Below are 23557 nucleotides of genomic sequence, written 5' to 3' on the forward strand. Positions count from 1 at the left end.
TTCATGTGAATACCTGACATGTTGTGTAAATCTTTAACAGTTAAGCAATTTCAGCGTTGGTTTAAGTGATTTTTAGAGTTCAGCTGGTGTTGTCAGAGCTGGGATTTTACTGAAATCCAAAGCATTTTTGCTTGAACACATAAAAGTGCTGTGTTTGAAATCTATTGCTGTTCAGAGTTTGGGGTGTTTTATGCTTCAGTTCCCCTTGGGATTTTTTTTTCTCTTTGTTGTCATGTCCAACTCTGAAATAATGCCTCTGTGATTTAATTTTAAAACAGAAGTCCTAATGAGTTTTTTTTTTTTCAGGAGTCATTTTAGCTACAGGAACATTTGACAAAAGTAGAGGAGTACAAGACACTTGTTTGACTCGGAGTTCTAATGACATTTCCTTCGCAGGTTCTGAACTCTCAACTTTTCAGTTTGTCATCAGTTTTTCTCCTGTCAACGGTACCAACAGTTTTGTCCACGTGTGTCTCTATCTTCAACGTCCTCTCTTCCATGTGATCTGATCAATCGTCCTCAATCGTCCTTTAACCTTTTACCTTGGTTACACTGCCTCACAAACCTCCTAAAGGTTTCATCCAGAAGGGACACTGTTGAAACTAAATTTGTGACGCACTGACTGTACATTTCTGAAGAGGAGTTAGCTGGAAGGAGGTAACATAAAGTAAGGCACAGGAGGAAACTGAGAAGAAAACTCAAAGCTTGGTCATGAAGATGAAGTGTGCTGCTGCTGCTTCTGCTGCTGTTGTGCTGCTGAGTCTCTTCTCTCTGGGACTTTCTGCTCCTCTGAGCAGCTGTGACGATCTACTCAAACCAATAACTATCAGCAAAGAAGAAGTAAGTCCCTGTCAGCATTATTAAATTAAAACTAAACATGGAAACAGATTGTCTGTCTAATTGCAGCTTATTAATTCCCTAATAAATGGGTGTGAAATCTAACACAACTTTCCTAAAAGAAATTTCTGATGTGTTAATGAAAGGTCCGAGCTTTATTTAGATTGATTTGTAAGTTTAAATTAGAAATAGCAGATATTGGCACTAAGTCCTGTCACTTCTGATTCATCTCTACAAAAATGTTTTCTAAACTTTAAACCCACATCTCCTTGAAAGTTTTTTTTTTTTTTTTTTTTTATCAAACCATAGCCACAATCCTTTCTCTCATCAAATCCCCAACAGGTAACAATTTATTTAGCCACTTCTTCACTTTGATATAGTTTCCTTATAATATAGTCCACATTATCCTAGTAAAAAAAAAAGTATACTTTAGTATGCTAAATTTTAACATACTTTAGCATACTTTGATTGATGTACTTAAACTGTACTATTTTGGAACAACTTTTTAGTATATTTTAATAGTATTTAAATAGTATTAAATTACAATTTTAGTATACTTAAACATACCTTTCTGGAACAACTACAAGTTGTACTTAGTATACTTTAAGTACACATTTTTTATGTACTATTCAAGAGCTTGATTATTTTGAGTGTACTAATTCTGTCAGAATTATATTAAAAATACACATATTAGTAATGTATTTAAATTACACTTAATTTTTAGTTTTGATTTACTGCTATTGCTAATAAAGTACAATTTTAATTGCTCATATGTCGTCTTTATTTCTACTTTCCTATTTTACATTACATGCATAACTACACTACAGTACTTGTATTGTTTTAGGTACAACTGCATGGGAAGATTAATTACACAAGATGTTAAAGGCAATTCAAATATTTTGAGACTGACATGACACTGTCATAAACATAACATAAACCCTTTCATCCAATTTTTAAAGCAAATTCTCATTAAAATCGTCATTATTTACTGAATGACACTTCATGACACTGTTGGAATGAAACCTACAAAAAAGAGCAGAGCAATTAAACAGAGAAAGCATTTGTATTTTAAAGAGTACGAAAAAATGGAAGAAAAAAAAATTATACTTACAATTTCAAGACGTTGTGGACTCGCCATCTTTGTGACATCATCAGAGCTGATGGTGATTGGGACCGGATGCTTGGAGTGGAAAAACATTTCTGAGTGTCTTCTTTGCCTGTTTATGTTAGAAGTAGAAAAAAAATAGTCAGCAGTGTCATAATTGATACCATGGTTGATGTTGGCATAAACTATGAAGCAGTTTTAAGTGTGTTTTAAGTTTAAGCTATAGCACCCCCTAGCGTCCCACTTGCGCCGCCACTGGTCAACATCTATTTCTAAGAAACCAGCTAAGTCGTCGAAAGAAACGATTTGCATATCGCCTAGTTCATCATTTTTAAAAGGTTTGCACACTCCATAAAGGACACCAATAGTTACATTCCAACTTATATCGACTGTACACTGTGATGTGTGTGTGTTGCAGATGTTGGGTCGGTGGTACTACATCGGGGGGAGTTCTGACATCCCAGGAAGTCGGTCGCTGGCTTACCTGATGACTGACTCCTGGCTGGACCTGAATGTCACCTCCAAGAGCAACGTTCTCAATATCGTCCAGAGTCAGAGGATGTAAAGCGTCCCACGCAACAGCACTGTCAGCTGAATATTTGCAGACAGAGAAATGTGGATTTGTTAATTTTAAACTGCTGTTCTTCACGTAGTTACCCACCTAAGATATGCTTCTGCTTTGCAAAACATGAGATATTAGCGCTACGTACAAGTAGCCTTCAATTTAAATAACCATACTATTGGTGTAAATAAAAATAATTCAGAAGGCAGATCTGTCTAGAGCAGGAGTTGCCCAACTTTTCCATGCCATCACCCCCAAACAGGGTTAGCTTCTGGGCAAGTACTCCCTTTACAAACAAATTTGCAAAGTCAATATTTAAAGAAACGTTGACTTTTAAAATGATTTTTTCCCCTCAATTTTATTCACTATTTCTCAATTGCCTTTAAAGCCATTTAGAAACCAGGAAACCAAGAATATCTTCTTTGATAACACTTGAGTTCTTGAGTATTCTTCCAGGTGAGGCAAAAGCATAGTTTTCATAGTTTTCACCGGGGGAATTAGAACTAATTTTGGTTTAATGTCTATATAAGGTCTTTATACAGTTAGTTTCTGATCACAGGCATAACTATAAGATCTTATAACTTTTACATTATAGATTTGGGACTTGCTTCAGCTTAGCATACGACGTGATCTTTGAGAACAGCACAATGTTAATCGGTAAGTAAAGAGAAGTAACAGGGAGAACATGAAGCACATTTATGTTGATACGATCCACTCTGCTGTCACCTTTGTGCCGTGTTTGCTGTCCACAGAGCAACCTTTCTACCTCAAAGAGGTCTACCTGTCAACAGAGTGCGCTGACTGTCTGGTTGCCAAAGAGGACATCATCTCTGCAACTAATTTCACTAGTCTGCTTATCTTTAGTAAGAAACACACTTTACCAAACAATTTGCATATCTTTTTAGAAAGAAATTTCAGAACATTTGACACAAAACACCAATGTTAGTGGAAACATGTTGCACGGGCTTTACAATTAAATCCATTTAGTCTTTAACAACAGATTCAATTAAAGGGGAACAATTTTATTTTTAGGCAGAAGCAGGAGCATCTCACCTGCTGCACTGGAGCTGCTGAAGAAACAAGCAGAGTGCCTTCAAATGCCGACACCTATAATGTTAAACTCAGACAACGGTAAGAATATCTGAGCTTTTTTCCCCCATGTTCCAGTATATGTCAATTGCTAATTGTTGAATTTTTTTTTTTTTTTAAATGAAAACAGAAATCTGCCCTGACGACATCACGCCCTCTGAGGGCCTGAGCGCAATCAACTCGGTACTGCAGGCGAAGATGGGATTTCGAGTGGGAAAATTTCTGGATTCTCTTTTTGACATGTTTATAAACTGAAAGAATGCTCTGGTTTTATTCCTTCCTCATGACAATTATATAAGAAACTGAAGGGCTTGTTGATTTATTCAGTGTGGCCCAGAGAGCCAGGACTCTGATCCACTAAAAGTGAACAGAAAAAGAAAACTGCTCCTTTGCGGTACATGTTATTTTGAATAAAAATCAATTCCAGAAGTCATAGTCTTTGTGTGTTTTGTTTCGTCCTGCAGTGTTCCAGTACCACTGCTTCTGTGTGCACTCATGGCTTTTTCCTAGAACTTCTAGCGATATCAGACTTGTTTTTTCTTTTTGATGTTTTCTTATCTCTTTCAACACTAAAGTAAACAATTGAAGCTCCTAATAGGGTATCATGGGATGAACCTTGATACCCAAAAGCGCAGATGTACAGCCACGACCGACAGTCAGCGAGTCAACCATGATGGAGTCTCTGCATGTAGCTGTTGCTGTGTTGAGTCTTCTGTCTCTCGGGCAGACAGCTCCTACGACCAACTGTGAAAGTCTAACCCAACGAATTCAGATCCCTGGGAGGGATCAGGTAAGGATCTCTGAAGGTCTTCAGGTTTTTTCTGTATCTGTAGGGTTGACGAAAGCAATCACACGTACGACGTTTTCCAGCTACTCGGAAGATGGATCTACATAGCAGAGAGCACGGACATAGTCGGCGCCAAACAGTTGTTGGAGATGTCGAAGGGGACCGTCTGGTCGAATTACGTCGCTGCTACTGAGGAAAATATCATGATCGGTTCTATGCACCTAAAGACGTAATTTAAACCCTCAGTTTCCGGGTTCTATCTTTGTTTTACATGACATTTACAAAACAAACACAATTTTATGACGTGCCTATTAGGTAGTGTAAGTGAAAAAGTTTTTTAATATTTTTTTCTTTTTCTTAAAGGGCTGGTCTATGCTTCTCTATGACATTTAACTCAACCCTGGAAAACAACACTCTTACTTTAAGTAGGTAGTGATGATTTTTCTTCCATCACCATATCTAATATGGTTGGCCTTCATGCTCTTTGAAGATAAACGCATTTTTAAACGTGTTTCTTTTTCCAGCCTACCCGTACTCCATGACTGGTTTCCAGCTGAAAACAGGCTGTCCTGACTGCATGGTTTTGTACTCCAACATAACACTTGGAAGAAGCTCATACAGAGGCGTACAGCTACTGAGTAAGACCAAAAACTTGAAAAGATACTTTGTATGTTTTCATAATTCAGGTTCAGTGAATTAAATATCAGACAAACTGAATTTAGGGAGAACAGAGTCACACTGGTCAAATATTTTGCAACTTGGCAGCAGTTGTGGAAAGCAACATCTTACCATGTTTAAGTTCTGGTTCAAAGCAAACCATTGTAAGGTTGCACATATCCATTTTTCTAGTCTAGTTGTTATAATTCAAGCTTTGTTTTAAAATAATGAAAATGCAGATAAAAAGATTTTTTTAAAAAGATGCGTGGAGTTTTTAAATGGATGAGTTGCATAACAAAAGTTTGTTTGTTTTTTCCCAAGCTTATGCTCTGAGTTTGTGTGGTGTGTGTGTGTGTGTGTGTGTGTGTGTGTGTGTGTGTGCGTGTGTGTGTGTGTGTGTGTGTGTGTGTGTGTGTGTGTGTGTGTGTGTGTGTGTGTGTGTGTGTGTGTGTGTGTGTGTTTTCTGGTGGATGTGTGTGTAGGGCCCAGAGGAAACATCTATTCAAAGTCCACCACAGGATTTATGTACTTTATAAATGAAGTCACGTACGGTAGAACGGTGCTCTTTACAAATGCTGTATATTATTACACTGGCAAGGTAATTTTATATATGCTTTAGGAATAAATAGTACTCTATAATACTTATTATTAATATATGTATTATGACTATTATCATTAGTTCTAGAAATCACAAACAAACAATATTGGAGTGATATCTCAACTATTATAACGAATCTGGTTCGTTTTGTTTAAAGGGATTTTATTGATCAATTAAGGACACTTCAAAATGCTGATATTTTAACAAAAGTGCGTCGTCTGCATGTTGTGTCTCTCAGGTAGGAGACCGAAGGTTTCTGCTGCTGAGCTGCAGGAGTTCAAGAAGCAGGTGGAGTGTTTGAACTTACCAGAAGCCGCCATTCTGGATCCAGAGCAAGGTAAAAACTCGCCATCTGGTTGGGTTAATCATTTTGCCCTTTGTCAATGTAGGCCCCCCCCCCAGGTTGTAGGCATGTACCAGTGTTAAGAGCCTGTGTCAGCGAATACATTCTTTCTTCCACTGTGAATCTCATCCTATACTTGGAAGCAGAGCTGAGACACTTTAAATTCAAATACATTTCTGTTTTACAAAGTTTTGTCAGAGAAGTGTGCTTGGCAGTGCCACCTCCATCCTGAGTCCTGAATCTCTGAGTAGATGATATGAAGTATAATTTTTATTGTCTTGCATCATAAGAGTATAATCAAAACTGTTTATTTTCTACCACTCAGGTTTTTGCCCAGATCCATCTCTCTCCAAAGACTCAAATAGCTTTGACTTGACCAGCTTCATGGGTGCTGGCGACATGAAAAAGATCGGTGAGATTTTACAAAGTGGCGACGCAGTAGAGACCTTTTCTGAAATATTCTCACAAATCTCCAGCATTTTTGGAGAAACGGTGGAAAATTAGCATGTCTGGAAATGATATTTCACCCTAATAAAAAATGGGAGAACAAAAATTGTGTGACTGTTTTTGTCTCTGGGGTCGTATTTCGCTTTTTATTTTGGTCGAAATGTTCGCCAGCTACTTCACAGAGGACGAGTTGGATGCAGAGAAATGTTTAATCCCCACCTTCATGTTGTTCTTAAAAGTTGAAGTCAGCACACGATTTGTACAGGAACCCGTTGAATTGGATGCTAACTTCAGTGTTAGGTTTTCTACCTAAAACAACTGAGAACTTATTTCAGGAAAATGCTTTGGACGCTTTTGAGGTGGATGGAAGTGGAGCAGTATGTCCCCCATCACAAAGCTAAGGAGAAAACCATTCAGGTAAAGAATATATATATAGTTATTTCCAAAATGGCGATAGATTTATTTCTTTGTTATGGGTCAGACTCATTATGGTAACACTTTATTTGAAGGGGTGTGCATAAGACCGACATGTCACTGCCAAAAATAATGGCAGAACATCTTGGATTAAAAGTCCATTCAATGTGCCAACTTTGCAGTAAAAGTGTCATTATTTAACGAATGACACTTCATGACATCCATAAAGACTCCTTCATGTTCATAACAGGATTTGTCATGATATGATATGCGAATCAGGAAAACAGTTCCAAATGGGGTAAGCATTTCTGGAATCAACATGATGACAACAGGGTTACAAGGAGGATGGGCATATAATTAATCAGTCTCCTGCTGACATGCAGGACTTCACATAACACTCTTTCACTTGGTTACACACTGTTCATTCAGAGAGATCAATGTTAAAAGTGAATTTTCCACTCCATGAGTTTCAGTTTTAGAGTCAGTTTATTGTAGTTAATTCCCACCATCTGTTTGATTTATGACCTTAACTGGTAAGAGACAACTCTCCAAATTAAGCTTTTCATTATTTCAATGTAAATCTTACTTGTCACCTAAACAAATACATTTGTCAAAATCCTGTCAAAAAAAAAAAAAAAAATCAAACCTCAGTTCCATTCAAGACCATGGCGGCAATCACAAAATTGTAGTTTTTGCTGTAAACGTATAGAGAAAGTCTGAATTTTCAAAGTTTTCAAAGTGAAAAACGTGGCTGCTATTGAATACAGCCAGTCTTTCATATTAAGTTGCTGTAAAAAAAAGAAAAAAAGATGCAGATGTCACACCTGTCATCTTGAGAACAAAATCCCAGGACAAAAAGTAATTGAAACACAAACAAGAATATTTTAAAATATGTGATGGATGGATGGATGGATGGATGGATGGATGGATGGATGGATGGATGGATGGATGGATGGATGGATGGATGGATGAGAAAAAGCAACCCTTTAGCCACAAATATCTCAAATACGTGCAAAAAAAATTGTTTTGAAACTCTTTAAAACTAAACAAGTTGGTTTTAAATGTCATTGCTGAAAAGAAATGCTGTTTTTCTTCAAACATTATAAACCAAGCCATTAACCTGATTAATCTGATCTTTTACAACATTTCAAAACATTTTCCCTTCTTCTAGGCCCCACAAAAACAAGGACCATCTGACTGAAAATGACGTTTGTTTTTTAATCTGTTGCAACACTAAAATAAATAATGGGGCCCCTGTCAGTACACAGGGCCTGAACCTTGTTAATTTAAAAACTCCCTGTGAAGCCAGGACAGACACATACAGCCATGATGGAGTCTCTTCAGGCAGCCGTGGTTGTGTTCAGTCTTCTGTCTCTCGGACAGACAGCTCCTGTGATCAGCTGTGAAAATATGACCCAACCCATTCAAGTCCATGAGAGAGATAAGGTAAGATCATCTACGCCTTCACAGATTCTGTGTCGCAGTGATGTTGATTGATTGTTTTTACCAAAACAATCACAAACCTTGTGGGGTTTTTATTTGTCTTCCAGATGCTTGGAAGATGGAACTTTGTGGCAACAGCCTCAGCTGTGCAATTATTTTTGCCACTATCCAACTGGGTGGATGTCAAGGCTATTACTCTGAATGATGAAATCATCACCACGCAGTACCCAAAAATGTAATTCCAAACCTCGAATTGCAGTATTTTAGTTCATTAACAATTTTAAAACAATTTATTCCTGACAACATTTTTCTCCCGTTAAAGGTCCGGCATTTGCCACATAATCAATAACAACATATCGGTGATAAACAACACTTTGTTTGCGGGTGGGTGGCAGCCATTATACTGACCGTCACGCGGAACCTACATGATGTGTTCAGTGGTGGAAAAACACTTTTTAATTATGCTGTGCATGTTTGTGTTCCCAGAGCAACCTTTTTCCTACCGTGCCTCACTTCTGCCGACTTCCTGCCCAGATTGCATGCTTCTGGACGTCCTGTACACTGGAAGATTATCGCGCAGGAGTCTGCAGCTTCTAAGTGAGAATGAAAGCACCAAGTCACATCAAATAAGCTTAGAAAAATCCGGCCACATCCCTGTTTTTCAGGGAGAAAACAGCAAAAGGTTTTCAGTTGTCACTAGATAAATTAAATTACATCAAACAACAGCAGATAGCAATTTTTGTTTCACCTCTCTCCAGCTCCATTTAGCTCTGTCTCTCTCTTCAGTTCTGATCCGTTCATTCAGCAGATTGGCATTCTCAGGGATGTTTCTCATGAAACAGCATCTTTTTAACCTCCTGACTACCAGTAGTTCATTTTTGTCCTCTGTAGAGGACATTTCTAAACTTGAATATCTCCCACCCCCTGCATTCTACTGAATTAACTCCTTTTGGTATCTGGAGAGGACATTTAGGGCTTTTCAAAGATGCCACATATGAAGGGATGGGACTTTTGTTCGTATCTTTTTCTGATACATAAAACTTGTGTTCATCAGTAATAACACATTTTATGGGAAGAGACAAAGTAAGCACATAAAACCTTTTATTACCTTACAAAGAATGTGGGATTTTAAAAAAATGGTGATTGGACAATATTTTTTTTCCCTGGTAGTCAGTTAATACGTTTTACAGTTACTTAAAACTAAAACAACACTTTCAAGGTCCTTCATTGTTTAGCAAAAAAAAAACAAACAAACAAAAAAAAACAAGAACTTTGCTCAGAGCAGAGCAAACACCGCAGTCAATAAATAATTAAACACAGAACCATCCTTGTTATAACATAATGTGTCTCATTTAAACTCTTAAAAAACTGTAGGATACTGTTTTCTCTGTCTCAGGCAGGAGAACTGCAGTGAAGGATGAAGAGGTGGAAGATTTTAACAAGCAGGTCGAGTGTCTGAACATGAGAATAGTTCAACTCCAGGATCCCAACACAGGTGCGAAAACTAATTTAATCATAAATGTGCATGTTGTTTCTTGAAAAGTGTAACTCCTTGGGTTGTATGTTGGTAGAGTACTGTTTTAACATTACTTCCCTTGATGTAAAGCATTTTCCTTTATACAAGTTTCACTCAATTTGTTTTCCCTTCAACTTTGACAAGCTTCCCTTTCTTCCATGAAGAAAAGACTCCCCACAGCATAATGCTGCCCCCACCACTTTTTTTTCCCATCTAGTTGTGTTTTGTAAAGCAATGTGTCATTTTTCGCTTATTTCATAACGATATACTCCCTCTAATTGGTCTTAATGTCACAGAATATGGAAGCTTACCAAGTATGAATACTTGTGTAAGGCATGGCATAAGCTACATTTATTCTTCATCCATAGCTGAAATCAAAAGTTGAGTGAGGCAAATATCCAAAGAGAAAAGTTGAGATCAAATCCAATCAGTGAATCTGATGTTCTTTGTGCTCTCAAATAGATGCTATATTTGAAACCCCCTCTACAAATGCTTCTAACTGCCTGTTTAAATTGAACACTATACAAACCTTAAAATGTTTCAATATCCACAGTGGAAATAGTCTCACACAAAAGCTAACATTCATGTTCTTCCTTATTATTGCTCTTGTGGTTTCACCCAATCAGTCTAAAGGAAAATAAATAGTGCTCCTGGATTGGCTGCTTTCCAAATGCCAACCAATAGCATGTCAAATAGCACACCGCAAAAGATGTTTTAGATATGGTTTAGGAAAAAAAAGCAACTTTTTGGTGAAGAATTTGGGGTTATGTTTTACACAAAAATATGTGAGAACTGTGCGGGTGACCACTCTATATGTTGTTTTGTTGTGTATCTTCTGAAAAACAAACATGATGTTTTCTAATCCAATGAAATGAATAAATGATTTTCTGCTCCTCAGAATTTTGCAAAGGCAATCTGTGACCAGGAGGAGAAGGTCTGCGATCTGGAGGCCAAACTCGATTGATCTCGAGTTTCCACAGGAAATATGTTAATTGATGTCTTCTCGCCACCCCACAGCTCTAGGCTGAAAGCAATGGAAAAGCTGGATGTCAAGAAATAGCATGTCGGGTGTGTAGAAAATGAAAATGAGTTCTTCCCTTACAATAAAAATGTTGAGCAACAAAGAATTTTGTGTCTTCCGGATGATATTTGAGAGTTTTTGAGAGTTTTTATGCTGCACTGAAATTTCCAATTATTTGCAAAAATTTGCTTTGCTTAAATCAAGATTAGTTTGTGTCAGGTTTTGCAGTAGAGTTGCACCCAAATGCAGACATGACAACAGAAGTCTTATGTCGTAACAAAAGTGCGACAAAAATCACAATGACATAAGACTTAAAAGTCTATTTTAAATTAAGACTTTCAACAAAATGAGGATCAGGCACAAGAGCAATACAGGCAGTAGAGAATCTGGTCAGAAAGATTTAATTGCTTGAGTAGCTCTGATTTTGTTCCCCTAAATAAAACTCCAAAGTATAAAAGGAAGTATAATGACGGTTATAAGAGCTTAGAAAAGAATAAATATGTACATTTTGTGGCAAATCCTCTTACTAGTAATCAAACGGCTACACTCACTCACATTCTGACTGCTCTAGGAATAAAGTGAATTAAAAAGGTTAAAAAACTAAACTATTATGAATATAAATTACCACCAATTTTAGGGAATACATTAGAGAAGTTTTTTTTATTATTATAAAATGCTTTTGTGAAATGTATTAAACAAATAAACCTCTAAAAGTTGTGTTGAAGATTATTTTGTTGTGTTTTAAGTTAAAGTTCTTAATTAAGACCTGGCACTGCCCAATATTTTCAGTTGTCATATCAATATTTTGTAATTGCTACAATGAAATTAGTGAGTCCCTTGAAAGCAAGTTTACTGTCATACTAATGTCAGTAAAATAATTTTAAAAACTGTTCCTAAGTGCTTTCTTTTGCGGGAGAAAAAGTAACTTTAGCTCGACAAGTTTAATCATGTGAATAAATCATCCACTAATTGCAAAGGAATTCAGCAGAGCTATAGCTTATAAGCTTACAAGCTTAGTTGACTTCAAAAACACCAGGTCAAGGTGGATTTTTTTCCTAAAATCTATAAACAAATTTTTACTTTTGGTCGCAGTTAGTTAGAACCAAGAATTGTAACATCATAATCTACAAAAGCAAGCTGTCATGTCATGAGTAAATGCTTGAAAACATCAATCTTTGTACAAACAATCTTTATAATTTGTTTCTCTGAGTGAGCCGAGTCCAATTTACCACATTAGGAAAACCAAACAATATGTCTTAGAGAAGATTTGGGATCACTTCATCAACTTATTAAGAATTTGACTTGAGGCTCATTGGACTCTTCTAGAACCTTCAGTGTGACATGATAAATAGAAGTGCACAATTGCTAATTTCTTACAAGAAGTCGTGTTCAATAATGTTTTTTTGCATTGGTTTATTTTTTAATTTAGTCTTTCTTTTTTTTCTATTCAGATTTGTTGCGGACTTAAAATGGGCATACAGAGAGAGTTATGGTCATCAAGCATTTATAAAAGAAATTCGTCTTAACAAAGAGAGATGGTAAAAATGAAGAACAACCTGCACATCAACAATAATGAGGAAGAAAGTTGTCCATTTTCTTTTTATTGGTAGTTTTATAACTGTACATATATCTACATGTGTATATATCTTTTTCTCACTCACACACATACAGGTTACACTCTGGATCATATAAAAAATGACGCATTTCTGTGTAGGACTCGATCACACGATCAGCAATACGAAATCAATATGCATCTGGCATTCACTGTGCGCATACCAAAACATAAAAACTAAATAAACACCTTATGCCTTGATTTACAAAAAGCAGAGGACAATCAAAAGTAGAAAAGTGACAGATGAACCAAAAATGCCAACCGGCAAGACAGCTGATTTTTTTATTTATTTTTTTAAATCGTTGTTTAAGATATAAACTAATACTTTTCTGTGTGGGTTGGTAAAGTGTGTGCTTCTGAACAGAAAGACCACAGAGACATCAGGAAGCTTAATCAACTTTGACTTTTTTTTTTTCTTCATCTCAAAACAAACTAAATGCATAATTTTACAGTTATTCAAGTAATGTGTGGTCTTTTGTACTACTACACGATACCCTGTCACAACTGTGGAAAATAAATGACAACAGGTTTATTAATGCTACATTTTATTATTTACGTCCCCTGAGTGCCACCTGTACAGTCACCGGAGCTAAAACAGGGTGGCTTTGTTCAAATTCCACAGATATATGTGATCTCAGTAAACATATGTGGATGTTTTGGAAACTGGTCTGCAGTCTTTGTCAGTCCCAACTTGTCTCTTTATCAAACGCTGAGTATGCCATCTGACTGAGCGGTGCTTTGAGTTGTGACGTGTGACATGGGAGCCGTTTTAGACAAAGTCCATGAAGTTAAAAATAAACCAAAACTGTTGCTGAATTTAAAACAAATCATCTCACTTTAGGTGCCATAAATGTACTACTTGTATTCCACAATGGGTGCTAGATATTTTGTTTTCTTTCTTCGTAGGTAGGCGTGGGCAGATTTAAAGAATGAAGGGACACCAAGGTTTTTAGAAACTTTCAAACCGCTACAATTTATTGCCATGATGCTGCAAAGGTCTGTGAAAAGGAACCAGAGTGAAAGTATTTCTCTCCATTCTGAATATTCAGAACAACAAAGCTTTCATCTGGCTGAAAAAAGGCCACTACATTTCCCCTTGTTTGCAAGGAAAAAAAAAAAAAAGAAAAAATACACTATTTAGAAACAGTCCTGGTTATGAGAGCTGTGAGCATCATGTCTGGTATAGCTACCTTAGCAGATAACACAACTAATATCATCAGATTGTTATGCTGCCTGTGTCGCTGCGTGCAAGGCAAGAACTGCAACAAGGTACTGCATGATGCACAGCCAGCAAATTTAAAAACTAACTGTAGAAATACTGTCATTTTTGTAGCTGGAGCCATTTTCGAAGCAACTACATCATGTTAGACATTGATTTCAATTTTCGCGTGGATCGATGAAAATGTGGCGTTTTCACTCAGTCTCATATCGGCCCACACCTATTCCCACGTCTATGATGCGTTCAAGCTTTAAACAGAAAGAGTGGCACCTTTAAAATCCCTATATTCACCAAGAAATGACTGTCTTCATTGCCTTTTATTCAGCTCAGCATCACAGAAGCAAGTGAACATGGGGGTAAAAAAACCAAGATGAATCTTTGTAGGTTTTCCAACGTAAGAAGCAGTTTTATGGTTTATTAAAAAAAACAAATATGTACTAGTGCAACGTTTAATTCACGTTTCCAGTTTGGGATGAGTCTGCTTAATTTAAACGTCCTTGTCAACCGAAACACCTGAACTTATAAATCGAGACACCTAAAACAGCAGAGCTCTGACTCTTGTCTTGGGGTGCGTTCACACTGCAGCCTGAAGTGACACAATTTCGATTTTTTTTGACATATTGCAACCTGTATCCGATCTTTTCATGGCAGTGTGAACGCACCCTTGGACTCAAACACTTGGAAACAAGTTAAGCTCTGCGTTTTAGTGACACAGGCCACAGAAAAAGGAGTGCAGGACTCAGAGAGAGTGCTTCAATGTTGACACTTAACCACAAATTTAACAAAAGGAACAACCAAAAGTTGCCATGAACAATACACTTACACAAACCAAAAAAAAAAGATCATAATAGGTAACAAAAAAAAACAAACCATTAAGAAAGAAATCTTTTTCTTTTCTGAGGTGATATTTCTGTATTTCCATTTTGACTGCTTGCTGTTTGTCTGACCCGCACACGCACATTTGAACAAAAACAGTAAACAAAACCTGATCCGTAAAATAAAGAAAAACGGTGAAAGAAACCTTCTGTCTCGTCGTTGCCCGGTTGCTAGGTGACCAGTCCATCACTTGGACACAAACAACATTGAAATCTAATTGCTTTGGGTGAACTGTGTAGCACAAAGACCCATTTATATAGTATAAACAGTGCAGTCAGAGTGTGTGATTGTCACTGGTTGTGCACAGGGCAAGAAGACATCCGACGGATGAGGAGTGAACTTTGACATGTTCCTGCGGGACTAGTCTGCCTGCTTCACATTTATCTGGATGAACTCTCGTGTTTCGCTCCATCTTGCGTCCAAAGTACAGATTCAGGGCGCGAATCCAAACAGCTCTCAAACCAAGGGAGCCTGTGAAGTTTGTTTTAAGTCTGGCCGTGCTGTGTGCTTTGTTTAGGGACGAAAGTGACAAATATCCAGTTTTTGTCTCAGAACTCAACTTGAGCGTCCAGTTTTCTTGTCGGAGCTTTAAAAGCAGCGTCCCTGCAAATGGCTGCTTCTCCTCTGAAGAGGGTCAACAGCTGCTCAACAGAGCACGAGTTTGACCAAACGGTCAAATTTCAATGGCAAAGGAAAAAAAAAAAAAAGCAAGGGGCTGCTGGATTTGTAAACAAGGATGCAAAACAGGTATATTTGTGAAAAGAGGGGCGACAAATGTAAACACTAGTGGAGTTTTTCAGAGGGAGGAGTTTCACAGCCATTGTAACTTTAGTTTTTTTGGCTCTTCTGTCGTCTCGTTAGTCTGGTTTGAAGATGGGGATCTTGGGAAGGAACTCTATTAGGATTACCTGCAGGTCGGAAAACAAAAAGAATGTAAGTTACAACTCAAAGATGAACAAGAGACCGTAGTTAGAGCGGGTATTTTTTATTCCTGACACTGATGCCACTCCTCAGACCTTACGTTTCCATCATGTGGCAGTGTGACATAATGTGCAACATTGCTTATGGGAAGCAGGGCTGAACCTTCAAGACACATAAAGACGACTTTATGTGTCTTGAAGGTCATAAACACCGACTTTGTACTCAAAGTTGGTCTTCTGCAACCAGAAGAACATTTCCAGGACTAAAGGATCCAACAAGATTTTGAGAAACTCATTCAAGAGTTTTTTAGTCGAATTGACAAGTCTGTTGAAAAAAGGTGTTTATAGTTAATAATTTAGAAAAATAATTATAATATTCCTTCACAGACTTAGGATTAAGTCTTGAACGTCTAAGAATTGAATGACTAATATTTCAGCTGCTTTCTGCGTTTCCCTCTTTACACCTACATATGTCTCAATTTGTGGCTACAGCAGACAATTGAAGTCTTTTTCTCTGTTAACGTCACTTAAAGGGTAAAAAATAGATTGCTTGAAATATGTATATCTATTTGTATTTTTTTTAATAGTTGATTAAAGAAACAATGTCAAACATCTGTATAAAAAAGTATAATTTTTAACCTGAAATTGCTACAATGGAAGAGAAAAGCACTGCTAACCCGTTAGCACAAATTATAAAATTTTTCTTGACCAAGCTAAACTTTCCACAGTGCCTTCAACAGTTTTCTTTTGCAGTGATTGGTGCTTATAGATCCTGTAAATGTATTTTCAAGCGTCGCTTTAACATATAGACTCATAAAACAATAAAACCCGACTTATATACTCACATATTCCATCATGTTGTTGGTCTCACACTTCCTTTTGCTAAGTTTCCAATGCAAACACAACTGCAAAACGAGTGAAATAATGATAAGAGATTTTGCACATTTCCAAACTCAGCATCTATCAGCATGCTCCCCCACCTTGTGATAAAGTCTGTTGTTTTCCCACTCTAAAAGTTTCTCTATTGATCTTCTAGTCTGAGGAGGGAAAGGACAAAACATTGAATGATGAAAACAATGTTTTCACAGTGATGCTGCAGCAAATCCAACACAGCTACTTTTGAGATGCATGGACGTGAAAGTCAGCATGTCGTGGCTGCCTCCTACCCTTTTGCTGAGGCAGATGACCGGCCACAAGCTGAAGCCCAGAGTGCAGCAGCAGCAGAGGCAGCCGCACAGGAGCCACCGCACGTTCACTGGGAGCGTCTTCCTCAGGCAGCTGTTCACTCGATTGATACTGGCTTTGAACTCTTCTGGCGCCACCTACATACAGGAGGCCGAACAACTGTAAATACAGTCCGTTTCTTGCGCAAGAACAAATATTTATTGTATTTTTCTTGGTAAATATAGGAAAAAAAGAAGATAACTGAAATTAGTCCTGAAACTAAAAAATATATATATAATGAATTAATAGCAATAAATCAATTATTAAATAGTCATTTAATCATTAACTGGAGTATAGAGACTCAAAAAAAAAGCAACTTGCTGAAAAAACAACACATTTAGAGCAGAGATTAAGCCAATACTGTACAAAAAATATATAGGTTTTGCATTTAAGATATAAAAAAAATCTGTCTGTAAATAAAACAATTCACTTTTTAGCTTCAGCTGATTCAAATTCTGTAAAACAAAAAAACTCCTATGAAGCACCATTTGCTATCCAATTATCAGATCCAATCAGCCCAACACTGTAAAGACGTTAAGTCAAGAATAAAGGGCTGAACTTTTCTTGGAAGTATTTTTAGCTGCAAATAATAAAGCAAAACTAAAAGAATGCTATGTTATTACTTTTCAGGCAATAACAATTAAAAAAAAAAAAGGCATTTTAAAAAATGAAAAACATGGAACAGAACAGAGACTGCATATATATTTTGGAGCGTCTGGTAGTTAGAAGTCAAGTAATGTAGGAAATATCTGGTGATCCACCACCCCCATTCTGCATGGGCCTGTGATGCGTTGATGTGCGAATCCTGCCGGTTCTACCGGTCCCGCTGTGAACATGTATGGACATAAGTAAGAGAGGGTATGTGTCACACACTCACCTTCCCTGTAAGTGCTGAAGGAAATTCTGACTCAAATTTGTTACTAAGTCCAAACCTGTGGGAAAAAAAAGAAAAAGCATTTTAACCCAACTTCATCAAAGGCAAAGCAGACTTGATGGGATAATCATTATTCATTTATTATGGATAAGGAAAGATGGTCTCATTTGTGCATTCTGGTGAAGTGTTCAAAACGTGACAATATTCCATTCTATCAGCTCTGATTTGTATTTAGCAGGTCAAATACAAACAAATGGAGCCCACCAGATTACAAGAGAACCTAAACAAGTCAGTCGAGCTTATAGGTTTTATTTAGAAAACTGAGATAGGTCAAAATCAGAGTCAGCAGGTCAGACTATTTTAGGTACTAAATATTAATATATTTTTAAGCTTTTTACTTTTGTTTCACTTTAACTACAAACTTTTATGCTTTCAAGCCACCTTTGCACTGCGTCTTTGTTATCTGACCTATTGCTGCCTACACTGTTTCACATGTGGGATAACAATAAAGCTTATCTTATCTTGAAATAAAACCAGGAATTAGCACCAGCCAGTAAAAACCCTGATCAGTTCTTATTTAGTTTGTCAACCTTACTAAACTTTGACAAACGAGGTAGCATTAAATATTTAATCTATATCAGCTAGACCTTTCAAAAGATGATGTGCATTCATAAAAGACACAGAGGGCAAGAATAAACTGCAGAAGTGTGAGAAGCTTTATAACAAATAGAAACTTTATACGGAGAGCATTTACATGTTACGCGTCTGTAACATGTAAACCCGCTCCAAGCCACGGACTCGCTTATAAATGTTGAAATAAAACTCTTAAAACATGCCTTAAGTAGAGGAAAACTCCTGCACAGATCACTGTATTGTAACGGTTAATAATCAGTATCTTTGAACCCATGGTTGGTGACCGGTAATATAAAACGGCCTAACAAAGGCTAGGAGAGAAAAAAAAAACTCTGTACAGTTTTTCATTTTCATGACTGCGTGAAGGAATGTTTCCTTTTAAAAATGCAGCTGAATTCTTTTGTGCAAAGGATTAATTTGCTTTAAGGAATTCCTCAAGTATAAAAGGATTAAGAGGAGAGACTTGCATACTTAACATTTTTAAGTAATCTCTGGTCCTGTTTATGGCATTCAGTTCCAGCCTATCCAATCACAAGCCAACAGTGCAAAACATCTGCATTCACACAATGGCAGAAAAACGTTTCCCGAATACATAAACCTTAAAAGTCTAGAGGCTCACCACAGAGTGTCAAGCAAATTCATTTACAACTTCACTGGGTCTCGGTGCTCTTGTGACGCAAAAGCTCGGATTTTTTAAATATTATCGACTATTTTATGAAAAGGTTATCCACTTCCACAAGCAGGTCAGATTGTTCACTACAAGGAAAAGCCACCTATAAAATGTCAGCTATAAAGATTGCTTTTCTATCCAAAGGACTAAGGCCTTGTGCACACATAGACGGGTCTTTATAAAAAGAAATATCTCCACCATATTGTTTGAAATAAACAAATATTGTCCACACGGGATTTGTTTCAGAAAAGTTTTCAACCACCAGAATTATTGTTATTATTTTAAACATGCCTACTGACCTTAACTCCGATATTATTGATATCAGCCCAAATTTTCAGCATATATTAACTACTACAGAGGTGTTTAAAATAAAGTTAGAGGGAGCACACAGATTTAAGAATCTATTAAAAAAAAAATTTCTAAAACATGACAAGAGAGACCAATAGACAACAGCCATGAAGGTTGAATGGATTAAAGCTAAGATGTGCCGTTTCACTCTTTTGAGCTTTCAGCCTCTTAAGGAACATTATGGATTTGGAAAAGTTGGCAGCCGTTTTAAAAAACTAAGAGTTAAGCAGCAAAAAACCTAGAGGAAACAGAACCAGAGACTGTGGTTTTTGCAGTGATGGCTACACCAGTCTCCATTACAAGATGCTACAGCCAATTAAAACATCAAGTCTATAATCAGTCAGTCTCTCCCGCTCTGCTCTTTCAGGGCATGACACCACCTCTGGGCTCAATGTAAATAATTAACGTCTGCTCAAGGAAGGAAGGAAAGCTCCAAAAATATCTTAAATGTTGTGTTTATAGTTCTTAGACAAATCTATATCAGCATATAAACGCTTTACAAATTTAAGATCAGATATCGGTCACAAAATTCATTCAGACTGCAAAAAATACGTCTGACTTTGGTCTGTGTAACTGAATCTAAATCCATCTTCAATCCGTCCTTTATACAGGTTTTTAGAAAACCCCACTCCAAATATTTGTAGTCTGCCATTTTTAGATGGTTGAGGACGGATTCATCTTGTTTTTTGTTTTGTTTTTTTTTGTTTAACTGTATTTTGAAAAATGTGTTAGGTCTAGTTTACTGACGTTTTCTTCTCTCACTTTGTTTTTTTCTCCCACTTGTCCCTCAAACATTTAGTTTTAATCAGCTTATAGCAAAACCATTGTTTTATTGTTAAGTTTACAGGACTTCACTTGTCTTTTTAGGATGCTGCATTTCCTGCAATAGTATGGGTTCCCCCCCTCTGATTCACTTTAAGAATGTTTAATCATATTTAAGTTATCAATAACTACTGAATTGCTGTTTTTGTGTTGTACTTAGTCAGATTTACACAAACTGACTAGTCTGGATATATGGTGTCTATTTAACTTAAAAAAAATCTTCATACAAAGCTAAAAAGTTAATCTTGACAGCTAATCTTGTTAAACAAAGCTGGTTTAGATTAATCTTCTTAAATCTGTACAACTGGCCATAAAACATAAACATACATGCTGAAGTAAACAGGCTCCTATATGGGGTTCTACAGGTCAATATTTGGATATACAGATATTTAGGCTAAAACAAAGTCTGTAAAAGTGTGAGCACACAGTAGCTGGGTTTGTCAGTGTAACGTCACTATTAAGCTATAGGTGGGAGGTTGATAGTGGGTAAATCTCCACTGTCAAAATGTAAATGTCATGAGCAGCTCCACTTTCCTTCCTTGTTCAGCCTGCTGTGTCAAGTTAGCAGCTAGCTGACTTCGCTAGTGCTAACATTATGCTAACAGTTTTACGCGGAAGACAGCGGATGCTTGATTATGTCCTCGGTAAAGACTCATTAAAGCGACGGGCTTCACCGGTCACTTACACCGTGACGTGGCCGGACCCTCGAACCACCACCGGGTCCGGAGCGTACTTGAGGAGCTGTTCCTCTGCGGCCCTGTCCTCGTCCTCTTCTTCCTCCTCCTCTTCGTAGATTTCATCAAAGTCCTCCATCATCGCTCCCCGGCAGTGACACCGGGAGAAACACGGTGCCGACAAACAGAGAAACCTTTCCTAAAATACAGACCCAGGACAAAACGGAGAGGATGGGTACAAAAATATGAAGTAGTTCACATATCGCCTCAGCGAGCCCCGAAACAAAACATCAACATCCGCCGCCGGAACAGCACGACACCGGAAGAGGGACGGAGACACTTTCTTTTTTTTTTCATTCCTTTTTTTTCAGTTGATATTCGTAAATTTACGTTTCAAACTAAATACAAATGTGGAACGTAATTTTTGTAAGAAAATAAATGTTTTAAAAAATGCATGTCTTTAAAATTGATTTTAGTTACGTATTTTCCATTATGTGTTTTAGTAGTAATCAGTAAAACTTTATATCTGGAGGATTTTTCATTTCATCAAATAATATACAAGGTGGTTTTATAGAAACTGAAACAAAAAACAAGTCGAGTAAATTTTGCTATTATTTGTAATTTCAGCCACAAGACAATTCAATGTGCTATGCATGGCATAAATATAGCAAAACAAATGAAAAAAGACACATTACCTTACAGTAGCAACAAAAGAGAAGTAATAAAACGTAATCTGGGCTAGAATCATTCAGTTAATTTTTGATAATAAAGGTAACTCTAAACAAATAGGGTTTTTTTTTAGCCTTGGGAGTTTCAGCAGTTTTGGAGATTTTGGAAGTTTGTTCCGAATTAGAGGAGCATAAAAAATGAATACTGCTTCTTCATGCTTTGTTCAGATTCTGGGGCTGCAGAGTAGATAGTAACCAGAACACCTGAGTCGTCTGGAAGGTAGATACAATGACAACTGTTCCTTAGTGTATTTGGTGCTAACCCATTCAGTAATTTATGAACTAACAAATATATTTTAAAGTCTTCTCTAAATTACAAGGAGCCAGTATAAGGACTTCAGAACTGGAGTGATGTGCTCTATTCTCCTACTTTCAGTGAGAATGTGAGCAGCAGCATTCTGAATCAGCTGCAGCTGTCTGACTGACGTTTTAGACTGACCTGAAGACACTGTTGCAGGAATACATTTTCCAAAGATAAACACAAGATAAACAAGATTTTACTGGGACGTTACTCCTTTAATCCTAAAATTGTTTTAGTGTTTGCAAAGAATACTAATGGGCAGTTTGTTAGAGTTGAGTATGTGTAGAAGATGTACATGTGCACACCACTAGTTATTGCTTGTTCATTTACATAGATATACATTCACACCAGTTTCACTGACTGCAAGCTCAGATTGGTGACACGTTATGTAACACCTTAATGCTGTTTTTGAGGAAAGACTGCAAGGAAAGTTAAAGAGTTTTGACCAATATAAATCACTAACCAATACCTATGTCAATATATTGGGAATTTCCAACAATAATGATCATATCAATAAAAATTCAACAAATATAATGAGATGTGAATTATAAGCCTTTAAAAAGTTTTGGCATTTGGAGATTCTAAACAGATTTTAGTTTAACCACAAGACAAGTAGACAAAAAGTCATTTTTTCCATTTATGATGAAATCTAAAACAATGCTAAAAACCGGTTTAAAAGATAATTCTTACTCCATGAATATTGTATTAAAATACAACAAAATAAATCAAAGCTAAAATTATCTCATCTGCTACAAACCGATAAAGTAAACAATGCAAGCTGGAAATACACCGGTTAGTATCAAATGTGAAAAAAAATCATAAATAAAAAGAAGCACCGGAGTTCAGCTACAGGCCAGGACAAAAAAGACTCCTCAGCTGTCACCTGATCTTGAGACTGCCATTTTTCTAAAAGTCAGGGCTGCAATAAATCAGTAATGCCTAACTATGAGTTTCCATTTAACTTCAGACACCAACAGATGAGCTTTATCCAAATATCTCTGGGCTCTGTAAGACTTATACTGGACAAGTGATTCAAATAAATAGGTATACTTTCAATACTAAAAGCTTGTTAAAGTTGATTTTAAGAGGCACAAATATCTAATGCTCAGGTTTTAAAATGGGTATGATGTAAGCTCTCCTTCTGTTTCCTCCTGAGCGTTCATGCAGCTGAACTTTGTAATAATTAGGAAAACCAGAAAGAAGGTATTCAGTCTGTGTGGGAGAAAGAGTCAGACAGGCAATATTCTTAATAAAACACATTGTTTGAAACATATTTAATGCTGTGTAAAACCACTCAAATTTTGTTTGGATATAGCAGCAATTTTTTTTTCCTTTTGATTTGAAGAGTGAAAGGTCTTAGCATATCTATGAAGATTAATCTTCTGTCCAATGAGAACATTTTCGCAGAATAAGAAGAAAAAGATTCAAGTCTGGTAACTACATCAATGTTAAAAAGTTAGGACACTCCATGAAAGTATCTATATATTGTTTGCATATTTGGACACACATACATTTCAGTTACAAAAATACTCTCAGGGTCATGTGATACTTCAAAACAATTAGAATTGAAGATAATATTTTTAAAAACTCTTGCAAAATTTGATGAGGAAAAAAAACACAAGATGAGGAATAAATGAGGACACTTGACATTTATTCTTACTTAAAATGCCTTAAATAGCACAAATTCATATCACAGCAGGTGAAAATGAACATTGTTCCATGGCACTTTGAAAAATGTTTTCACAATCTTTGAATACATGAATATACATAGATTCACACAGACTGTTTAACGTGTATCTATAGGCTATCTACTATTAAGGCCCAAATATGTCATATT

The 23557-nt window shown here is 36.7% G+C and overlaps 4 protein-coding genes across 4 annotated transcripts; 3 read left to right on the forward strand and 1 right to left on the reverse strand.

Annotated features, from left to right (window-relative positions):
- The first annotated feature begins 449 nt into the window (after positions 1-449).
- LOC106918696 (uncharacterized) lies at positions 450-4022 on the forward strand. Its single transcript, XM_014988638.2, has 6 exons — positions 450-840; positions 2361-2503; positions 3100-3161; positions 3257-3367; positions 3537-3635; positions 3724-4022. The coding sequence occupies exons 1-6, from the start codon at positions 712-714 to the stop codon at positions 3846-3848; spliced, it is 669 nt and encodes a 222-aa protein (XP_014844124.2). The 5' UTR covers positions 450-711; the 3' UTR covers positions 3849-4022.
- Positions 4023-4240: 218 nt separating this feature from the next.
- Positions 4241-6531, forward strand: LOC106918695 (uncharacterized). The gene is made up of 6 exons (XM_014988637.2): positions 4241-4383; positions 4464-4609; positions 4744-4805; positions 4905-5018; positions 5874-5972; positions 6304-6531. Exons 1-6 carry the CDS (start codon positions 4264-4266, stop codon positions 6480-6482), a joined length of 720 nt encoding a protein of 239 aa, XP_014844123.2. The 5' UTR covers positions 4241-4263; the 3' UTR covers positions 6483-6531.
- Positions 6532-8135: 1604 nt separating this feature from the next.
- Positions 8136-10925, forward strand: LOC148161104 (uncharacterized). The gene is made up of 6 exons (XM_088004920.1): positions 8136-8285; positions 8390-8517; positions 8605-8666; positions 8769-8879; positions 9679-9777; positions 10697-10925. Exons 1-6 carry the CDS (start codon positions 8166-8168, stop codon positions 10717-10719), a joined length of 543 nt encoding a protein of 180 aa, XP_087861046.1. The 5' UTR covers positions 8136-8165; the 3' UTR covers positions 10720-10925.
- Positions 10926-12404: 1479 nt separating this feature from the next.
- chic2 (cysteine-rich hydrophobic domain 2) lies at positions 12405-21258 on the reverse strand. The gene is made up of 6 exons (XM_014988635.2): positions 20703-21258; positions 17548-17602; positions 16613-16768; positions 16427-16483; positions 16292-16351; positions 12405-15434 (listed from the first exon to the last, which is right to left on the reverse strand). The coding sequence occupies exons 1-6, from the start codon at positions 20831-20833 to the stop codon at positions 15384-15386; spliced, it is 510 nt and encodes a 169-aa protein (XP_014844121.1). The 5' UTR covers positions 20834-21258; the 3' UTR covers positions 12405-15383.
- Between the last annotated feature and the right edge of the window lie 2299 nt (positions 21259-23557).

This window comes from Poecilia mexicana, unplaced genomic scaffold (assembly GCF_051168715.1).
Source record: "Poecilia mexicana isolate PSO_F unplaced genomic scaffold, ASM5116871v1 scaffold_1, whole genome shotgun sequence".
Lineage (NCBI taxonomy): Eukaryota > Metazoa > Chordata > Actinopteri > Cyprinodontiformes > Poeciliidae > Poecilia > Poecilia mexicana.

Coding starts and splice junctions, on each gene's coding strand:
- chic2 (XM_014988635.2), bottom strand. CDS start 20,833: ATGATGGAGGACTTTGATGAAATCTACGAAGAGGAGGAGGAAGAAGAG. Junction 17,603..20,702: donor GGGTCCGGCCACGTCACGGT/GTAAGTGACCGG, acceptor TTTTTCCCACAG/GTTTGGACTTAGTAACAAAT. Junction 16,352..16,426: donor ACAACAGACTTTATCACAAG/GTGGGGGAGCAT, acceptor CTCGTTTTGCAG/TTGTGTTTGCATTGGAAACT.
- LOC106918696 (XM_014988638.2), top strand. CDS start 712: ATGAAGATGAAGTGTGCTGCTGCTGCTTCTGCTGCTGTTGTGCTGCTG. Junction 3,368..3,536: donor CACTAGTCTGCTTATCTTTA/GTAAGAAACACA, acceptor TTTTATTTTTAG/GCAGAAGCAGGAGCATCTCA. Junction 3,636..3,723: donor AATGTTAAACTCAGACAACG/GTAAGAATATCT, acceptor AAATGAAAACAG/AAATCTGCCCTGACGACATC.
- LOC106918695 (XM_014988637.2), top strand. CDS start 4,264: ATGATGGAGTCTCTGCATGTAGCTGTTGCTGTGTTGAGTCTTCTGTCT. Junction 4,610..4,743: donor GGTTCTATGCACCTAAAGAC/GTAATTTAAACC, acceptor TTTTTCTTAAAG/GGCTGGTCTATGCTTCTCTA. Junction 5,019..5,873: donor CAGAGGCGTACAGCTACTGA/GTAAGACCAAAA, acceptor TGTGTCTCTCAG/GTAGGAGACCGAAGGTTTCT.
- LOC148161104 (XM_088004920.1), top strand. CDS start 8,166: ATGATGGAGTCTCTTCAGGCAGCCGTGGTTGTGTTCAGTCTTCTGTCT. Junction 8,286..8,389: donor AAGTCCATGAGAGAGATAAG/GTAAGATCATCT, acceptor TTTGTCTTCCAG/ATGCTTGGAAGATGGAACTT. Junction 8,880..9,678: donor CAGGAGTCTGCAGCTTCTAA/GTGAGAATGAAA, acceptor TCTCTGTCTCAG/GCAGGAGAACTGCAGTGAAG.